General features: G+C 34.1%; 2 protein-coding genes across 4 annotated transcripts; one reads left to right on the top strand and one right to left on the bottom strand.

Moving 5' to 3' along the window:
* Window positions 1-224: 224 nt before the first annotated feature.
* On the bottom strand, window positions 225-9,529 carry LOC106167180 (poly(A) polymerase type 3). The gene is made up of 21 exons (XM_013545902.2): window positions 9,370-9,529; window positions 8,952-9,098; window positions 8,265-8,331; window positions 7,847-7,928; window positions 7,566-7,675; window positions 7,266-7,319; window positions 6,883-6,994; window positions 6,617-6,706; window positions 6,172-6,310; window positions 5,850-5,928; window positions 5,506-5,626; window positions 5,034-5,118; window positions 4,781-4,834; window positions 4,470-4,583; window positions 4,079-4,182; window positions 3,648-3,717; window positions 3,359-3,428; window positions 2,889-3,197; window positions 2,526-2,627; window positions 2,311-2,382; window positions 225-2,153 (listed from the first exon to the last, which is right to left on the bottom strand). Exons 1-21 carry the CDS (start codon window positions 9,375-9,377, stop codon window positions 2,037-2,039), a joined length of 2,106 nt encoding a protein of 701 aa, XP_013401356.2. The 5' UTR covers window positions 9,378-9,529; the 3' UTR covers window positions 225-2,036.
* Window positions 9,530-9,695: 166 nt separating this feature from the next.
* Window positions 9,696-20,464, top strand: LOC106167183 (cholesterol 24-hydroxylase). Of its 3 annotated transcripts, none has more exons than XM_013545907.2 (15): window positions 9,696-9,792; window positions 10,060-10,227; window positions 10,485-10,562; window positions 10,973-11,054; window positions 11,215-11,288; window positions 11,593-11,682; window positions 11,912-12,050; window positions 12,388-12,501; window positions 12,964-13,120; window positions 13,345-13,407; window positions 13,631-13,703; window positions 14,202-14,397; window positions 17,435-17,526; window positions 17,803-17,872; window positions 18,182-20,464. In XM_013545907.2, exons 2-15 carry the CDS (start codon window positions 10,091-10,093, stop codon window positions 18,320-18,322), a joined length of 1,506 nt encoding a protein of 501 aa, XP_013401361.2. In that variant the 5' UTR covers window positions 9,696-9,792; window positions 10,060-10,090; the 3' UTR covers window positions 18,323-20,464. The 3 variants fall into 3 exon arrangements, with proteins under 3 accessions (XP_013401361.2, XP_013401360.2, XP_086861742.1); XM_013545906.2 differs by having other exon boundaries at window positions 9,699-9,792; window positions 10,052-10,227; XM_087005616.1 differs by lacking the exon at window positions 17,803-17,872 and having other exon boundaries at window positions 9,699-9,792; window positions 10,052-10,227.
* The last annotated feature ends 128 nt before the right edge of the window (window positions 20,465-20,592 follow it).

The raw sequence follows: 20,592 nt of genomic DNA, 5'->3' as shown, positions 1-20,592 counted from the left end.
TCTTGCTGTTCAATTCCTCAATTAGACACTGAACAGATTTCTTGCATGGATTACCCAACAAGCATTCAAGTAGGTCGGCCATATTTGATCAGTGGATCTGTTAGTCTGCTGTTCTGAAAGTGCCCTAAGAGCATATGAGAAATTCAAATTTCATACATTATACCATAAAAATCCAGCCTTTACCTATCCACCAAACAATTCGGAAAGATGACAGACACCTGAAATAAGTTTCTAAAATAAGTTTTATTTCTTCAAATGTTTTGATATATAATACAATACAATAATCACGTATCAATGATACACAATTTATATTACATACATTGTACACCTGCCACTGTGCACCCAGTATGTACATGGGTTGTGGTAGTGGAGATCACAGGGTACCAAGAAGTAACCCTGCTTTTACATTTTTACAATACCTATCTCCCTGTTGCTGGGCTGATGTGAAGGAACAGCTCAAGAGTAGAAACCTTTTTAAGCTCAAGAGTAGAAACCTTTTTAAAGTTTTTTCTTGTTCCTTCAAAACAATTTTCCATCATTTAAGATGCTGCGAATAAGAAATTAGCCTGTTCAACCAAATGGTAACTCCTACTGAACTTAACAGGGGGGTTTATGGCGAATTGTCTCCTGAGGAGTCATTTGAAGTTTTGAGCTAGTACCCATTAACTTGACATAAGAAAAAGTGTTTTATACTTTTTACATTTTTCACAATGACACACAGAGGCATCTTCAGTATGGCAACACCTATTGCAAACAGCGTGTTACTCAATCTCTTACTTAAAACAATATTAAGGTATTCATGTAAATAGGTAATGTTGGTCAACTCTTTCTTTCATAAAAAAAAATCTTGCAATGTAGCCTACTATGATAAAAGCTAAAATGAAGGCTTATGGTGGTGTGGAATGATAAGAGGCTCTCCAGACAAGGGATAGATGACCAAAGCGTATCAGAATTGTAAAAAAACTCCCAACTGCCTCGGTCACTCCAGTTGCTTAGCTAATGGTGTAAATGAATTGTCAGCTCCATGTAAGCAACGACCATGTTGACCTCGACTTTTGACTTCCATCAACAATCACCTGCTGACCAGTAGCTACCAGACTTACCTTGAACCCCATGTAATACACCTGAAATCAACATCTACTCTCTATCACATTGTTCACACTTTTTTCTTTTTTATGATGTAGGGATGTATCAGTTAAGAAGGTATACCCACAATGCCAAAAAAAAAAAGGAAGAGGAATAGAAGCCATTTCATAAGCTAAGCTTTGGGAATTTTAGACTAAGAGCACCAAGACTTGCCTAGAAGTCGTGTGTAATTTATAGACATACAAAATGACATTGATACTTATCTTACTACATACATCCTGTTAAATCTACCATAGTATTAAAGCAATGCTAGCTGGTGACTGCTGGAGTCCACACATTGCTCACATCAATGCTTTTGACAGTGTTCCCTAACCCAGAAATTCACAGCTGCAGCAACAAAAAAATAAAATAAAATAGTAAACATTCAATCAATCCCTGCACAGGAAATCTGAAATATTTTAAGCAAGCCCAAAGAAAAGATGAAGAAGCTAGATAAACACCATTAAAGCTAGCACCAAACAATTGACTCTGTAGTCATCCAATGCATTCAAATTGGGATGCAGATCATTAGACACTAAACCAGTACACAAGAACCAACAGACTCCATCAAATCAACAATATCTACATACAGGTTTCAGAAAAGGAAATAATCCAAGAGAGTGTAAAACAGGAATGGTGTATAAAACTATCACTGGACTCAAACCTATAATGTTAAAGTTTTTAACGATCTTATCATAACTTCATACAATGTCATCCACCTGCCCTTTCAGTCCATACGTATATTTTTTTTTACAGTCTTCAGAACTGGAAACACTAGGCAGCACTGGTGATGTAATATAAGTCATCCAGCTTCTTCTGTAGCTCTAAGAAACAGAGTCTGCTAACGGTATTCACAATTCCCTCATCCTTGCGTTCTCTAACACACCCGCACACACACACAAACACACACGTCACTTTAGTTTCAGTGAGAGCTGTATGGACTTCTTGTTGACCTGGCTGGGAGGCAGGGGAACTGGGGATGGACTGGCAATATCTGGCAGTTCATTGCTGGGGAGCCTGTGGATGTGCTGGAATAATACATATACTTAAAAATCATACCAAATGTATCAGAATTTTTAAAGAAAATCTAATGTTAATGATCCTCACTAAGAAATTATAAAAAGTAGGAACATCTGTACAATAAAAGAATATCTCAAGAGTTCCAAATGATAAGGTTTACTTTACCAGCTTATCTGCTGCTCTTGGAGCCAGGCCAGCAGGGGTTTTGTATTCTACCTGCATTGGGGAATCGTTACCCTGAAATAAAAACATCTTCTTGAAGTCCAAAAAAAATTAAACAATTATCAGATACTTTTCAACAACAACAAACAATCTGGACATTTCAAATTGCAATTTTCATAAAGAATCCTATTTAATTAATTTCATCTAGGCCATTTTACCTGTTCTTCTATATTTGGTCTCTTTGAAGGACTACTCTGTGGCCCTGGTGAATGTGGACGCTTGTTTATGGCTGGATTGGAATCATCAGATTCATGGTCTCCCTTGAATAGAAACACAAGCACTACACATATTGTAGGACTGGATACCTAATTAACAATTTACAATTCTGTAGAAATTTCCTCAATAGTAGCATATCATTGTATACTTATTTTAGAATAATAAATCAGGAGATATAATGTGACTGCATTAAACCATTTCAAAACAATAGGGAATAAAACAGGGAATAAAAAAATACCATTTTACTCATACCAAAAAATATTTTATTTGCAGTAGAGTCAAACTTGAAAAAAGGAAATTCAAACCTCTGCATGTCTATTTGCCACCATCCCATTTGCACTTGGCCCATCCCTGCTGGCCCCCTGCTCTGATTGCATTGACAGGTCGCTGACATCTAAACTAACATCTCCGGCTCCTGAGCCTGTACTGGCAGTGTAGGCACTTATTTCCTCCTGAGCATCATCAGAGTCCATTGAAATCACTGTATGACTGGTATTGTGGCGTATCAAGTCAGTGTCAGATTTACTGTGACTCAGTCCCGTGCCATGATCGGAACTCGTTCGCCTCAACCCTGTTTTGCCAGTTGGTGTGTTAGACGCCGACTTCTGACCTTCCTTGAATAAAAAAAAGGCAGTCAATCAGTGAGGAAAACCATGCTAAAATTAATCCAGTAAGTTAAAATTATAAAAAAATTTACTACAAAATTTACTGACCTTTTTACTTAATTAATCCAGTAAGTTAAAATTATAAAAAATTTACTACAAAATTTACTGACCTTTTTACTTTTTTCTCTGGCCCGCACTTTCTGCAAGATATCTGGAGGTAGATGCTCATCCAGACCTTTCCTGAGGAAAAATGTAACATCTTTCCACTTCAGTTCATGCTACATAGCAAATCGTGTTGTTGGCCATTTGATTATTTTTTCAACCTTAATAGTTTCAAATGTTACTATGCTGAGCATTAAAATTTAAAGAAAGAGTTATCATGTATTTCGTATCAATGCCCATAAAAATTTTACAATTCAGAACATTTTTTCATTTTGTCTAACATAGAAACTGTCTTACCGTCTGACATGCTTGATTTCGAAATTCATATCATCTTTTAGCATTCCTATGTTGTGGGCCTGTCGGAATACTACAAATACATACAAAATATGAATATGTTATGTCCACTCACAAACAAAAACTAAAAATCTAAGCCAAATTATCACATGCTACACTTTGAGTTCATGGACTCATGAGTGTGGCATAATGAGCGTGAAAAAAAAATCAAATATTTAAATGATGATATCAATTTGAAAGTTTTGATTCGTTCAGTTGTTTTAAACTAAAATAAAGATGAAATCAATTGACTCTTCTGTTGTCATATCTGGTATGTTATTTTTCCTGGTGATATCAAATGGGCCTGGTTTAAAAAGTTGAATTTCAGATGACATACAGGATTATAAGCAAAAATAATTATCAAAAAAAAAAACAAAAAAAAACAATCTACTTACATGTGTCAGAGAAAAACTGAATGTCTGATGTGAGGTTCACGTTGGCACTTTCTACCTTTTTAAATAAAAGGCCTATAATCCACTTGGTTACATATTTTCCTTCTCTGCAATTTCAGAAAGTAAGCTTATCAGCAGATTTGTATTTTCAAAGGAATTTGTGGTGCTGTAATGCATGGAGCAATCTATAGATTACTGCTCAGATCTAACAGGATCACCAAAATATTTGTCAAGGACTTCCAGAAAATCTGTATAAATTCATAAAAATGGTAACAACAACAAGGTAAAAAAAACAACTCATTATTATTCCATTTTCTAACAGCCTTTCTATCAGAATTTAAAAACCAAAAACAAATAAACAATAAACTGATTTGCTTTCAAACAAAATCAATACCGTTCCACATCCTGAGGTCCAAATGACTTGGGGTTGACATGGGCTATCTCAATATAAGCATTTCTCTCAAGGTTTTGAACTAATATTCGAATCTTTGATTCAACTAAACCATACCTATAGACAGAAATAACAATTATTATACTTATCATCAGCAGATCATTAGTATAAATTACAGCACCATTTGATAGTATTAAATGGTATCACTATCACTTGCTTAAGAAATATGTTTCAAAATAAAACAGCCATCAGATTTTCTAGTCATATATTTGTGATTGCTTCAAAATGGAACTAAACCACAGATTTCAATTTACCATTCTAAGTGATGTGCTTCATTCCCTGCCTTTGCTATTAGGACTAGGTAATGTCTGTAAAAGAGAAATACATAGACCTATATATTCAGTACTTGACAATCTAACTGTTCAAATAAATCAAACACTTAACTCTCAATGAAATGCTTTTTCCAAGTTATTTATTAGAAAGAATAATATCCAAAATTATTTTTTGGGTTTGATATAACATTTCTTCTCAGCAATAAATATTAAATGAACCCATTTTGCTACTTACTTATACTTCTGATAGAAGTTTGAAGGTTCAAATAGCTGTCCCCATTCAGCTTTGCTGTCAAATATCAAGGTCACTAAATTCAAACCTATAAAAGAGGTAATTGAGCTCATTAACTGATTTTAACACATTCATATCGAATTATGCTTTTAATTGAAAGTGAGTCCATATGTCTATTTCAGATGCCCTCAAAATAACCAAAATGTTCTGTTGAACCTTCAAGTCATTACCAAGATCCTTCAAACATGAGTTCATACTGTTATGTATTTCATAAGCATAACTACTATTTTCAGTACATTAAAAAAAAAAAGTAACAAAGTGTCATGAATCAGTAAATCACTCTATCTTCACAAAGACAAATTTATAAGTATCAATGTATCTCAATAAGTCCTATAATAATATAAATATTTGAAAAAGATACCCCCCCCCCCTCCCCAATAAATAAATTGAAGAGAATAAAGAAATGGACAATTACCTTCTTCAAATTCTTTCATCATAATGGTCCTGGTTGAGACTGTGACATTGAATGTGGAATTCTGCTGTGGATATGCTGGGGTTATGATGGGCATAAGGTGGAAGCGGTCTGACAAATTGACCTTCATTGAACAGAAATGAAGTGATCAGTTTTGAGTGTTTACAGTTATCTATTAACAGGCTATTGTGTTACTACGAAGTAAACAATAGACCGCGTTCCTCCAATTCCATTTTTAAACAATTTATCAAATTCTTAGTTAATCTAGCACAAACAAACAGATAAAAAAGTTTTTAATGTTTTAAAATTATTGTTAATAAAAATTTCATACAAGTTATTGAACATACCCTTGGGTCCCATACAGGAAAGGAAAGTCCAGTTTTTGGTTCATCTGGATGCTTTAACAAAACAGGTTTTGGCCACTCCCTTCAAAAACAAATTTCAAATTGTACAAATACATAGTCACAAACAAGCCAGCTTAAGCTTGCAAATACACAACCTATATCCGTATATAGCAAAAAGAAAAAAAACATATACATTTTTACCACATTAAACCTACCAGTATGCATATGCAAGTTATCAAGATTTCATAAATATGTCCTATAAATACTTCTCAGAAAAAGCATATGCTCACTGAGGAAATTAAGTATCCCAGCCAGTGACACTTACCACTTTGAGAAAACAAGAAAGAATTTGTGAACAAGGACAGCTGCAGAAGCACATGGGTAGAGCTGACATGCCCTGGCCACCAGCATAGCCCATGACACACCTCCAAGGAAGCCCAGAGAATTAGAATAAATCCCCTTCTCTGAAATCATGAAAAACATTATATTGACACATTTTCATCTGCTACTGTTGAAACATTATCAATATTCAGTGACACACATTAACTTTTTCTTAACAACTGATATTTGTAAATTGTGTGTACTTAGCTCAATCTAAACAAATAATCCATCTACTATCCCATCAGGGTATGAGTAATAGTCAAAATCCTTATTTTCATGCATTATGGATAGGATTTTCATTCATATACTATCACAAATAAGATTTGTTTGCAGCAATCATCATTCAACATAGATATCAAACTGTAACAAATTAGTAGTCTGATTCTTACTCTTTGCCCAGAGTTTTATGGTTCTTAAAGCCAAACGAAAGCTTTCCTGATTAGGTACAAGTCGAAGTATTTCATCTGTCACTCGACAACCTGAAAAAATAATGTACACTTTTTAAATAAAAGCAGCAATCACAGGGTAGGAAGTTAAGATTGTCAAAATTTGTTAGATGTTGGCACAAATATAGCATGGGATTACAATGAATAATAACAACACACTTAATAAATTATCCTCAAAGAAAAAAAAATAGAATTCATCGATATCTCACCATTTAAACTCCTAACACATTTTTGGTCTAAGTTTTTAAGCAAGGTTTCATCTCGCAGGTCTTGGTCTTCAGGAACAGATGGTAGTGCCAGCCGAGCAAACAACATGTCAAGCTAATGAAAGTGCAAAAAAAGACACATAAATATATAATTGCTAATTAAACCATTCTTGTTCTTTTACTTTTGTGATTCAAAAGTCAACCTGTATATAATTAACATGTCATTTTTCAAAACTTTTCCCTCAGAGTTAATATATCCCAGTATAACATGTACTGACAAATATTAACAAAAAAAAAAATAAATAAATAAATAAATAAATAAATAAAAAATACAATCAGATATTTGGTTAGCTTTCTCAAAACTCTCTTAATGTGGTACAACTTACTTCTATTCCATCAAAGGTCATTTTGATGACTGGTACAAATGCTTCTTCAACAGCCTACAGGTAAAAGTATCAAGATGAAGCAAACTTAGATTAAATGGTACAATTAAAGTCTAAATCATATCAAAACGTGAACATCTAAAATAACCAATTTTTTCTTGAAATACAGAATAATTTTTTTTTGGATAAAATGTATTGATTTTTTCATTGAATGTCTGTCTTTTAATGCAAGTTGACAAACAAATATCAAAAGAAACAATAATATGAAAATATTCAGAGTCAATAAAATTATCCCACACCTACCCTCATGTCTTTGGCTTCTGGTTGCAGTTTTAGAAGTTCATAAAAAGACTTGAAGAAATCTGATCTGTCAATGTGTCTTGGTGCCACACACAATGTGTCAATATCAGCCCCTGTTACAATAAAAATCTCATTCCATCATACACAGCTCATGAAAATTAATGAAAAAAAATAAACAATTTCAGTTCAGTCTCTGCCTTTTCTTACTGTAGTAATTGCCTCTTTGTTAACATTTTCATTAAAACAAATGCATTCCATACAAAAGTCAAATATATTGACATTACCTTTAGTGTGTACCCCTAGTCTATAGGAACCAAATGTAAAAATCTTTCCACCAACAGTAGCCGCAACACTCTCAGGCATGTTCTGAAAAGACATTTATTAAAAACTAATATCACATCTACAATCATTTTAAGTTTGAGATGGTAAAGTGCATTTTTCTCTCTTCTCCTTTCTTTATTTAAAGTTATTATCAAACTATTTCACTATATCAAGATATCACATTATTATACCAAAGTAATGAGTACGAAACTGCACCTGGAAACAAATGTAAACTTTCATTAACTCTGCTGGCTGATGAACTCTGAGCTGAGTGGATAAACAAAGCTGCAGAGGAGAAATATGTTCTGATTGCTCAAACATTAAACCATATTTTTTAAGCCAGAAATTATAACAAAAGACCAGAGATATGATGAGACTCACCTTTTCCAAACTCACTTGATGAATCCATTGCCTTACAAGGTTATTTATTTTACTGAGTACTTCAATTCTAAAAGCAAAATAAATACTGTAGTGTATACTACTGTATTAATACATGATTTAAGGATATTGTCACCCTTCGCCCAAAACTCCATATTTACTGCCTTACATACATTCTTTCGGGTAATAGATAAATCTTTTGGTACTCAGAAACTCTGCCTGCAATTTTTCTGAAAAGTCTTACTTCAGATTTTATCGCTGATCAAGCAAAATAATACCTTTGTTTAATGAAAAACTGTAATTAGGGGCACATAATTCCATAAAAAAAAAACATTTAAACCAAAACAACGGTACGGGATTGTAGACCACTCAAAATCAACTCTGCCATTTTAGCCAGCCTTTTTTACAAAATGTTCTATTTCTAATGAAAAAAGTCCAAATAGTACATTTTATTGGCAAAGGAATCCTTCAAGGAACCCAATGCATCTCTCTTGAAAAGATGGTTGATAAATACTTCAACAATATCAGTATTTACTAAAAGTCTCAAAAACAAAAATATTGTCTATATATTTTTAAAAATTTCATGTATTTAGATGACACTTTTTAAAATCAAGAATTTCTATCAAATACGTTTCTAATTCACAAAAACTTCCCATCCTTTCGCTTTTTAAATAATGTTTGGACACTTACCGGTGTGCTAATTCTTCCTCACTTTCAAATACACCATATGGCTTAAGTGTATCTTCTAACTTCTTGCTCAATTCTATATCAAATGGCTTGGGTTCTACCATGCTGATCGGGGAGGTAATCCCCATGTATTTGGTAGCATTGTCGACGCTGTAATTAAAAGAAAATGCTTAGCAGGAAGTTAAACTCATCAAATAATGTCAAAGCACTAGCATTGAAATACATGGATGATGAGACGCTAAACGATTAACTTTCCAACACCTCTTTTCTAAGACAATCCTTGAAAACGGACGGGATGAAAACTATTTGGACGAACTAAGAAGACTAAGGAGTGTGTCAACCACGCTCTCCCACTGCAGTCATTTAAACGTGTGACAAAACAATACGATATTAGATAGATTAAATGTCCCCTATCGCTTACCCAGCCATGGCCCAAATGTCAGGTTGTTCTTAAAATGGAAAAACGCCAGTAAATATCCATAAAATACTACCCTTATTCCCAACCAGCAAAAAGAACAAAATATGGCGGATGTTGACTACCGTCATGCTTTGCGATGTCCCAAGACGCACTTAGAGAAAATTAGCGACGATTAGTTTAACATTAACAAATTGCTAGTGTGTGTTATGCACATATCGTATATCAGAAAAATTATTTTCAAAATTTTTTAACTACTAATCTGACATTCTATGTTATTATGAACATAATGTGTACGAAACTGCGCCTGGAAATAAATGTAAACTATCGTTAACTCTGCTGGCTGAGCTGAGTGGATAAACAAGGCTGCTGAACCAAGGTGAAGTGTGTTCGGATTGCACGCTTTTACTTGCGAAAAAAATTCCGAAGGTATATAGTTCTTTTTGTTTGTGCGTTTGTGGTAATTTTTTCATGCAAAAGAAGCCACAATTTAAGAGATTTTATGTTATAAATACATACACACCCTCGGACAATTCCCTCCCAAGACCTCCCCCCCCTCAGGCTCGGATGATGATGCAAGTTATCTTAAAAGTGTGTGCATGTTGAATTCATGCCATTTAAGCATATGTTTTAAATAAGTATGCAAGGGTATTTTATCTTATTTGACAGTTTGTACTTAATACTATAGTGTTTCAGGTCATATCAACACTGCAGTTTACTTTAAACAATGGAACTTTGGGTCATAGGACAAATGGTGGTTGCCATAGCTTTTATTAGCATCGTGGCATACTTGTTATTCATCCAATGGGTCAGAAAAGTTAAGTTTGGACATGTGCCGTGCCCAAAATTTAAAGGAATATCAAGGTATGAATATGATATAATTGTTACATTTATACATATGTACCAGTAGAAAGTTAAAAAGTTAGTGATTTTGCAGTCAGTCAATGCTTGTTATTAAACTGTTATAATACATGCATGTGCACAATGTTCCATCATTTGTTAAAACGATTCTAGGGCATTAAAATGCTTTTCAGTTTTATACAATTAATGCTTGTTAAACTGCAGGAAATTTTGTTTTATTGATTGCACAACATGTCTAGAATTATTTGTTACATTTCCAGTTTGATACTTGGGCATACAGCTGAGGTGGTACAAACAGTAAAAAATGGAGGGAAATTTCACAATCTTTTGCAGAATTGGTAAGCTGTTATGGAAATTGTCCTAGATAGCCCAAAAGTGTTGTGATCTTATGTAAAATCATGAGAGATTTATTGGGATCTAGTGGAGAGTGGGATCAGAAAACATAGCAGACTAGCAAATGTGGCATATGGCAATAAATAAAAAGTGACACTTTGTTCACAGATTTTTTCAAGTTGTTTTCTATCAAATAACGGTCTTTTGAAGTGCACACTCACCATGTTTTGTATGTCACTTTTCTATTGCTTCCTGGAATGACATTCCTGGCACATGGAGTTCCACCCTCAATGCTGAAAAGTTAACCCTGCCATAATTTCTTATGACTTTTTTTGTTGTAATGTGTGTGGCATGGTAACATATGTAAAAAGTCAGGACTTCTAAAATAAGGGTAATAAAAATAAGTATATTTTAGGTTGGAGACATATGGCAATACTATTGTTTTCCATGCCTTTCACAAAGCAGCCATCATGACAGCAGATCCCAGAGCAATAAAGGTACAAGTTCTGAAATATTTGGACTAGGATTGCAAAATGATTGAGTATAGAGCAATGTTTTTAAAAATTGCGCCTACCAACATTAGCTCACTCCTGGATTTTAAATGCTCTCATGATGTGATGTTTTACTTAAAAATGTTAATATTTCTTTTTACTATAGGACGTTTTTGTCAATGGAGGTTTGCCACGATGGCCTCAATCATTTCAGGCATTGCTGTCTGTGTATGGAGAAAGGTACGTACACACACACACACACACACACACACACACACACACACACACACACACTCTGTCTGTCTGTCCTGCCTATGACAAGTTGTAAGGGGGTAATTAACTACTGTGTGTGCTCAGCTGACAGCAATTTAGCGTGAACCCCCAGGGAGTTAAGTCGATCTAGATGTATCGATCTAAATCTATGGGAATGCACTCTTACAGTTCCTTTGGCAACATAATACATGTGGGTGTACCACTCTAAGTGATGATTGGTATGTAATTACATAATGCTGAGTGTAATACAGAACTTGTTCAATTATTCCAGGTACATAGGCAAGAGTGGCTTAGTGACCATTGAACATCATGCAGAGTGGTCCAAAATGAGAGCTCTCATGAATCCTGCATTCCAGAGAGTGTAAATATCCTTACTACCGTTACAACACATTGATATAGTGCTTTCAGATAATTAAAAAAATAAGTTAAATACAAACTAATAATTAGTAAACATATAGTAAACTTGAGAATCAATCATTTTAAAATGTTTAGGTTGAATATTTTTTACTTTTTTAGTTTACTGATGATTAATTTTGTTTACTTTAGACGTTCTACCTTGAGTCTGAGTGGGATTTTTCATTACATTTCAGGGCTCTCATGAGTTTGATAGACCAGTTCAATCTCGCAGCAGATTCACTCATGGAAAAGTTATCAGAGCTGGCTGATGGGAAAACTATGGTTGATATGAATGACATGTTTTGTAGGTTGACCCTTGATGTGATTGGAAAGGTATAGATTTTTTAATTTGTTTAAAACAAAAAATTACTTTATACACTTATTACAGATTTGTAAAAAAAGAATTTTGAAACATTATTTTTGAAAAATATGTTTTTTATTACTACTGAAAAATCTTATGTTTAAAACATGGTATAGTTTCTATAGTGTACAGTATGTAAACTTAAAGACATGCTCATATAGCATATATTTTATAGTTTACACAACATATTCCTTTTCACCAAATTAATGATGCAAAGAAAATCATATAGAATTTAACTTTAGCTGAGGAAGATTGTGATACAACGGAGTGTGCCATGTTGTATACATTTGATATTGGATTTATGTGCAGGTTGCCTTTGACACGGAGATAGAGTCTGTCCACAATGACACTGTTCCTTTCCCCAAAGCAGTGAAAACAGTTCTGGAGGGCATTGAGAAGATGTTTACGGGTATGATGGAAGAGGTAATGATTTAGAAGTATTTTTTCCACCAGTGGAGGTTGTATGGAGTTGGTTCATAACTACAAATGCCTACATGAAACCATGTTATGTGTACTATAAAAACCAATACATTTGTATTACACGTGTTAGTGACATTTATGGTCAATCTTGTGTTTTCTCAAGTTTTATTGCTACTTGATGCCTAAACAAATAAATAGTATATACCTCTTCTATTTCTCAACCATTCAGAGCATACCAAGCCCAGAACTACATGGTCTAGCATAATGCAATATATCAAGAACATGTCAAAATATATTGGGCTTTTTTGTGGTCCTAGAAACTTCTTATCACAAGTTTATCTGCATTTATCTTGCAAGGATCACAGTCACACTTATCCTTTTTAGTTTGAATTTGATAATTTTCACTTAAATAGATACAGTGTAACAGTTGTCTTTAATCTGTGCATTAAATATTTTCTTTTATAGTACAATATATTTCACTACTCCTACCATCAAGAAGTTAGACAAGCAGTGAGACTTTTGCGAGAAGAAGGTAGAAAATTCATCGAGAAACGGAAGATGGCCATGTCTAAAGGAGAGCATTCCCCAAATGATATCCTCTCCTACATTATCAAAGCTTCTGGTTAGTTTTACCATTTTTTTCATTAACTAAGCTCTTTAAAAGTACATTTCTGAGAAAATCTGTGTCATGTCTTGTTTTCAGTATCATTTTAATTATAATGTTAAGCAGTTAACTAAAGTTAGATAGTCGGCTGTGTAAAACTTAATTACTTCAGGTTTAAAATAAAATATGTGCTGTGTGTGTGATATATGCTTTATAGTTATATATTCATTTTTGTTTGACAGAGTTAGATCCTGATCTTGATATAGAAGATATGTTGGACTTAGTAATGGTGTTTTTCTTAGCAGGTAAATAATTTTAATTTTGTTATATTAAGGATCAAAATTGTAAATTAATAAATATGTAGAGAAATATTTGATGTAGAAACACTGTTTGTATGATAGTTCAGTATTTTGCTACCAATTGCCTTGATTGGGCCCTAAGCCATGTTTCATTAAAGAACACCATTCACAAATCTGTCTTAGCTTAAGCCTGTTGAAAATCTTAGATGACCTTACTATCTCTTGTCAGGTCATGAAACAACTGGAAATACTCTGAGTTTTGCTCTTAGGGTCATTGCAGATCATCCTGATGTTATGCAGAGGTGAGAGTTGGCTGATGTATTATGTAGATATGGCAACATAATCCTCCTATAGACAGCCTGAAAAGTAAAGACCACTTAAATGCTCAGGGAGTTTGTGTTACGCCCACATGAATTTAGTATTTGAATGAGTAATTTATAATTTGCATTGTCCTATAATGATATTACCTTACATATAGAAATTTTCAAATATTTGCGCATTACTCTGGTTATATGTATTAGTACTTGTGTCAGTAGAATGTAGATTCAAGGAATCAGCAGAAAGTGAACATTTTTCTGAGTGGATAAAACTTTTTGAATATGTACAAAGATCAATACCAGACATGTATATTGAAAGGTTTACCTGAAAATAAATTAATTATAGGGATTGCGCTTTTTGGGGGCGTTATAAAAATCATATCATTATTTTTATATAAACTGGTATATACAAAAAAAAAAGAATAAATAAATGTTAAGCTGTGTTCAAGTTTTTATGCTGCCACTTTGCTTTTATTTTTACAGACTGGAGGAAGAGGTAGAGTCTGCTGTTGGTCAAAAAGCAGCTGTGAGCTTTGAAGATTTGAAAAACCTTAAGTACATGGGGAATGTCTTCAAAGAAAGCCTCAGACTCTATCCTGTGGCTGGCCTCACATTACGACAACTGAACAAAGACATGATGGTTGGAGACTACTTACTCCCAGCTGGAACTGGAATTGGGGTATGTTATGCAACAAAAAAAAATGAATCCTAAAACCAGAAGGTGAGGAATGTGTCATGTTTTTCATCGTTAGTAAGAGCACACTCAGACTAACAGATCCGTGTATCAAATATGGCAACCCATTAAAAAGCTTGCCACTTTTTAAAATTCACTATTAGATACTTAATAGATTCCCTGCAGGGATTATGCAACAAGCATTCAAGTGGGTCGGCCATATTTGATCCGTGGATCTGATAGTCTGCTGTTCTGAATGCGCTCTAAGAAAGACCTCTCTTATATATGTCTTTATTCACTTTTAGTTCAAATCTCACCATCAAGATATCAGTTGAAGACTCTTACAAGTTAATGATGTCTAAAATGCAGTATTTAATTCACTGACTTATCTAGCATTTTTTTTATAATTTGTACTGTGTGTCAACATACATGTATGTCATTTTATTATAATTTTTATTTAAAGGGAGGCAGAAAATACAGCGTCAGTTACTTGTCTAATATTATTGTACCACCAGCGTTAGCGCTGGCGGTACACATGGTTTTGGGTCGTCCGGATCGCTCCGCCGGCTCCGCCGGACAGCTACCGTTACCGCTTCTCCTCCTAGACGGTAAGGGCCCCCGTACCCATCTCTTGGGTTTAGGTCACCTATAATTTCAACTCGTTCCACGTAAAATTTGGGCTTTGTCGGTATTGGGGTCTGGGTGTGGCACTCATTGCAATGCACCCTTGTCCAAAAATGGCAAAATTAAATGCTAATTATCTACCCTACGGAAGGGGTTATTTCTACAGATGACTTTCCAAAAGTCATATGTGTAGATTTCAAATATGCCCTTGGATTTGACCTTTGATCTTTACTTCAAGGTCAAACGGGCCAAAATTTTCAAAAAAATAAAATTTTTTACCAAAAAATTTTTTTTTGCCCTGTTATTCAGACACCACACAGACTTAACCAATAATATTATTGGAAAGTGTTACCCTTCAGGTCATCTTTCATCTCCGTGAATTTGGGGTCAATCGGTGCATTTTCACGGGAGTAGCAGCCATAAGATGCCGAAACTGAAAACTGTCTCTAATTCGGGGACCGTTAATGCTAGAGTCCCATTCTTTTTTGCATTTTGTAGAGCATGTAAAGCCCAACACTGCAGGTGGTCTCCGTTTTTTTGTATTCCAAACGGTTTTCGAGTTACGCTATCAAAAAGTACATATTGGTGGTGAAAGCAAAATGTGCAGTACGGCATAGTGAGGCGGCTAAGCCAAAAAATTGTGCAATAGATGATAAAAGCATGAAACTTTCCACGATGAATGACCATTGGGTGTTTGTCTATTTTGGATCGGGGGGCAACTCCAAAATTCATTAGTACTCGGATGAGCGGCTTTCTTAAATATTCATCGTGGAAAGTTTCATGCTTTTATCATCTTTTGCACAATTCTGGATATAATTTGGACTTAACCGCCTGAGTAGTAATGGATAAATTATAACATTAAGTCCCTTATATCTCCAAAACTGGCAGAGATAGGTCCATAAATACTATTGAACTTGAATAGGAAGTCATACACTGGCAATCTAAATGTGACCTTGAAATTGACCTTTGACCAACTTTTCACCATGAACTGAACTTTGCATATTTTGCTTCCCTTTTTTCTCCAAAACTGGCAGAGATAGGTCCAATGTTACTATTGAACTTGAATAGGAAGTCATATACTGGCAATCCAAATGTGACCTTGAAATTGACCTTTGACCTACTTTTCACCATGAACTGAACTTTGCAAATTTTGTTGCCCTTTTATCTCCAAAACTGGCAGAGATAGGTCCATAGTTACTATTGAACTGGAATAGGAAGTCATACACTGGCAATCCAAATGTGACCTTGAAATTGACCTTTGACCTACTTTTCACCATGAACTGAACTTTGCAAATTTTGCTGCCCTTTTATCTCCAAAACTGGCAGAGATAGGTCCATAAATACTATTGAACTTGAATAGGAAGTCATACACTGGCAATCTAAATGTGACCTTGAAATTGACCTTTGACCTACTTTTCACCATGAACTGAACTTTGCAAATTTTGCTTCCCTTTTATCTCCAAAACTGGCAGAGATAGGTCCATAGTTACTATTGAACTTGAATAGGAAGTCATACACTGGCAATCTTAATGTGACCTTGAAATTGACCTTTGACCTGCTTTTCACCATGAACTGAACTTTGCAAATTTTGCTTCCCTTTCATATCCAAAACTGGCAGAGATAGGTCCATAGTTACTATTGAACTTGGATAGGAAGTCATATACTGGCAATCTTAGTGTGACCTTGTTGACCTTTGACCTACTTTTCACCATGAACTGAACTTTGCAAATTTTGCTTCCCTTTCATCTCCAAAACTGGCAGAGATAGATCCATAGTTACTATTGAACTTGGATAGGAAGTCATATACTGACAATCTAAATGTGACCTTCAAATTGACCTTTGACCTACTTTTCACCATGGACTGAAGTTTGCAAATTTTGCTTCCCTTTTATCTCCAAAACTGGCAGAGATAGGTCCATAGTTACGGACTATTAAACTTGAATAGGAAGTCATATATTGGCAATCTAAATGTGACCTTGAAATTGACCTTTGACCTACTTTTCACCATGAACTGAACTTTGCAAATGTTTTTCCATTTTATCTCTAAAACTGGCAGACAAAAAAGACAACTTTCAAATTGTTAGCGAAAGTTCATTCCCAATGTAAAAGAGATGAGGACGCGATTTTCATATTTGAGTCTTTGTTGGCCAAAGAGCAAGGAAGAACGTAATTTTCGTATCCTCAGTGGGGGATCGTTGCAATCGTATATTCATTCAATGGCTTTTGTTTGCGAATGATCATCAACTAGTGAGACAACCCCCCCCCCTTCTTTTTCCTTCCCATACGAATGCTCTTACTCCAGCTGGTGGTACAATACCAGGAGGCGGTATCGCCTCTCTGATCCTCTAGTTAAGTATGAGTATGTCTTAATTTGTTTAATCGTTTAATAGCCTTCATCTTAAACCAATTAACCATTCAGGTTCATGTGTATAGTTGTGGAAGGATGGCCCAATTTCACCAAGAAGCAGATAAATTTATACCTGACAGATTTGATCCAGATTCTCCAATGAAGTGAGTGATCTAATTTCAAAGTCCAATACTCCATTTGTTATCCAGAAGCACTTTAGTCTTTGAACCCATTATACATGGGTCCATGATGAATCAAATAATATTGCTAAGATCAGATATTAAGAACAATGTCGATAGCAGACTTTGCATGTTCATTTGGTTCTTTGTCCTCTTAGTGTATTTTTTCAAATTATTTTATTACTTTTAGAAGTGTTTTGATATCTTTCAAGGGTCTTATCTTTATTGCAACTTTAACTTGCAACTTGCTGTTTATTTCAGACCAAACGCATACAGTTATCTGCCATTTTCAATTGGCCCAAGAAACTGCATTGGCCAAAATTTTGCCAAGGTATAAACAGCATTTATTTTTAGATTAGTTTTAAGGGACAAATATATGACACAAAATACTTCATTGAAATCTGATTTTGATCTGCTTATTTTCTTTCCAATGATATCCAAAGTCCATCTCGACTTTTTCATTTATCCAAAATGCTGTAGCAAACTTATCCAGATCAGTAATTTGAACAAGCTAAGATGTTTGTTTTTGATAAATTTATGAAATATGCATTGAAGTATTTTAAATATTAAGTCAGATAAGAGTAATAATAAAGGATAGAGAAGAGGAGATTTTAATGGAAAATGCATATTTTTATTTCAGATGGAAATGAAGATAATTATGGCCAAGTTTATCCAGCGTTTCAAGTTTGAAGTAGACCGAAGCAGTCCATTGGAGATCCTGGAAGAAGCCACTTTGAAACCCAAAGGAGGAGTGTGGTGCACTCTTAGGCTTAGGGACTAAACCTGGAGAGAAGTGTACATTCGTGTTCTTCCTGTTTAAGTTTAATACAAATAAAAGAATGAAAAATTAAATCATATATTGATACTAACTTACAGTTGAGCTGTGGTGTTTTGTCTATCTCATAGACTTATTCAGGGTACTGAACTAATTGTCTCTGTCATCATGTGACAGGGACCTACTGTGTTTGCACATTTGGTTTATCAAAAGCTGTATCTATGAAATGTTGATTTTATAACTTGTTAACTTTTATTATGAAATTTATGATTTATTTTTATAAACTGTAATACTCATCAAACTAACTGGCTTCTAGGGTTTATGTTAACTGAGACCTGTAGAATCAGTGCTTTGGATCATTTTTAAAATGCAATTTAATTGTTAATATAATAATATGCCTGGTTTTATATTTTCATATATATTTGTAAATGTTTTCTGTGTAAGAAGACAAAAACCAGTAAAATACTCTGTGATCTTTATTTGAATATTAGGAATATTTGACTTAAATATTAGAAAAATTACAACAAAGTATTGGAAATTTTGCAAATATTGCTTTAGAGTAGAACTTGCAGTGATTTTGTCTAGTGCGTGTCTTCTGAAGAGTCACTTATTGTCAGGATGAATAGAATTTTTTCCTTATTAACAGTTGTATGTGATACTGTTGTTTGTATAACACAAGGTCTGGTCACCAGGATGTCAACATGACTGTCTTATTCCTTCTTGTTTTTAGTTCATTTGCAAGGATTATAGAACAGAATTTGAAAGATGGTCTCTTCGTTCAAAGATCACATGTTCTCTAGGGATTTTCACACAAATCAAGAATGGTTAAAAATCTAATCCAAGATGCTAAACTACTGTTCCATGATTGTACAGCATTGCCCTCTACTTCTTAGGCTGATACTTGGGGTTGTTCGGATTCAACTGTTGGCCATGGTGATCGAGGTCAGGCTTGTCTCCCTTCCCAGAGTATCCAGAGGTATATCCTCGGTACTCCGGGTTGTTAGGGTTACATTGGTTACCATGGTTGTCAAGATCTGGCTTGTCTCCAGTGCCCTGATATCCCTTCTTGTCAGACATTTTTCTGCAAGTAAAGTCACTACATTAGATTTATAAAATTAGGGGTCTGGATTAGAAGGGTATGATAGATAATAAGGGATTTCTTTTAGCATTTTGATTATAATGGTGGTTTGATAAGTTTTTTTTTTAATTAATTAATGCTTTTTAGTTAACTTAGACTGGGTTCCCATGCCTAGATTGACCCGTCTGGATCGGTCTAACTCCCTGGGAGTCTCACTAAATTGCTATCAACTGGACTAGCTTAAATGTCTGTCACGCCTACTGAATCAGCTAGGGTAAGATAATTACCCCCTTATAGCTTTACTGAGTGTGACAGACATTTAAGCCTGTTAAGTTGATAGCAATTTATTGAAACTCCCCAGGGAGATAGATCGATTCAAATATCTGTGGGAATGGTCCCTTATGTTAAAGTGAGTAAGGACTGGGTTTTTAAACCAATGATAGGCATAATATATATATACAACATAAATTGATTTAACTGAGTTGAGTTAATATCATATTGTTAATATTGGCACTGTACGTTTTACACACACACACTGAGTAAAAATGTAAATGCTCCATGCAATACTTTCCAGCATTTCAGGGCTTTATATATATATATATATATATATATATATATATATATATATATATATATATATATATATATATATATATAAGTGAATTTTGTTCTTCAATGTGCTTCAGTTATAAGACAACATTAGCTCATTTGGAGTTGCCCATTATATGTTAGGTAAATAATCCATATGGGATATTTATATTTTTGCTTTGTTTATAATTTTTGTTTTTCATGTCTAACAGTGCTCAAATTGGTTTTTACTTATACCCACAAAAGAGTTATAAAAAGCAAACAATACATTAAAGTATTATTCTTTGTAAAAAATCCTAATCGGTATTTTTAAATCTAACTTGGTCCTTAAAGATATGCCTTATATTTTTTATATTTGTTTGTTGGAGAATTTTCAGATTTCTCAATGTATAATATAAAGGTTTTATTCTTATAGATTTACAATTTGTCAATAAACAGTATGTAGTTTAGCCAGCAACTTAATAAATTTATATACAAATTAAGTCTTGTTTGTTCAGTTGTATTTTGAGCGAATATTATGACAGCATTAGAGGCACAAAACTTATTTTATCTGTACTTATTTATTTATGCAGCATGATTTTAAAATTAATTTAATTCCTCCCAAAGCCAA

This window comes from Lingula anatina, chromosome 2 (assembly GCF_051362555.1).
Source record: "Lingula anatina isolate TDL-2025a chromosome 2, LinAna3.0, whole genome shotgun sequence".
NCBI lineage: Eukaryota > Metazoa > Brachiopoda > Lingulata > Lingulida > Lingulidae > Lingula > Lingula anatina.
The sequence above is the reverse complement of the archived record's forward strand: the minus strand, read 5'-3'. Positions and strand labels throughout refer to the sequence as shown.

Bases quoted from the DNA above. Each gene is read 5' to 3' on its own strand.
- LOC106167183 (XM_013545907.2), top strand. From the start codon at position 10,091: ATGGAACTTTGGGTCATAGGACAAATGGTGGTTGCCATAGCTTTTATT. The intron at 10,563-10,972 runs GTAAGCTGTTAT...AGTATATTTTAG, and splicing joins CACAATCTTTTGCAGAATTG to GTTGGAGACATATGGCAATA. The intron at 12,502-12,963 runs GTAATGATTTAG...TTTCTTTTATAG, and splicing joins TTACGGGTATGATGGAAGAG to TACAATATATTTCACTACTC.
- LOC106167180 (XM_013545902.2), bottom strand. The intron at 7,929-8,264 runs GTGAGTCTCATC...ATGTCTTTTCAG, and splicing joins ATCAAGTGAGTTTGGAAAAG to AACATGCCTGAGAGTGTTGC. The intron at 5,119-5,505 runs GTAATTGTCCAT...CCTCTTTTATAG, and splicing joins GATGAAAGAATTTGAAGAAG to GTTTGAATTTAGTGACCTTG.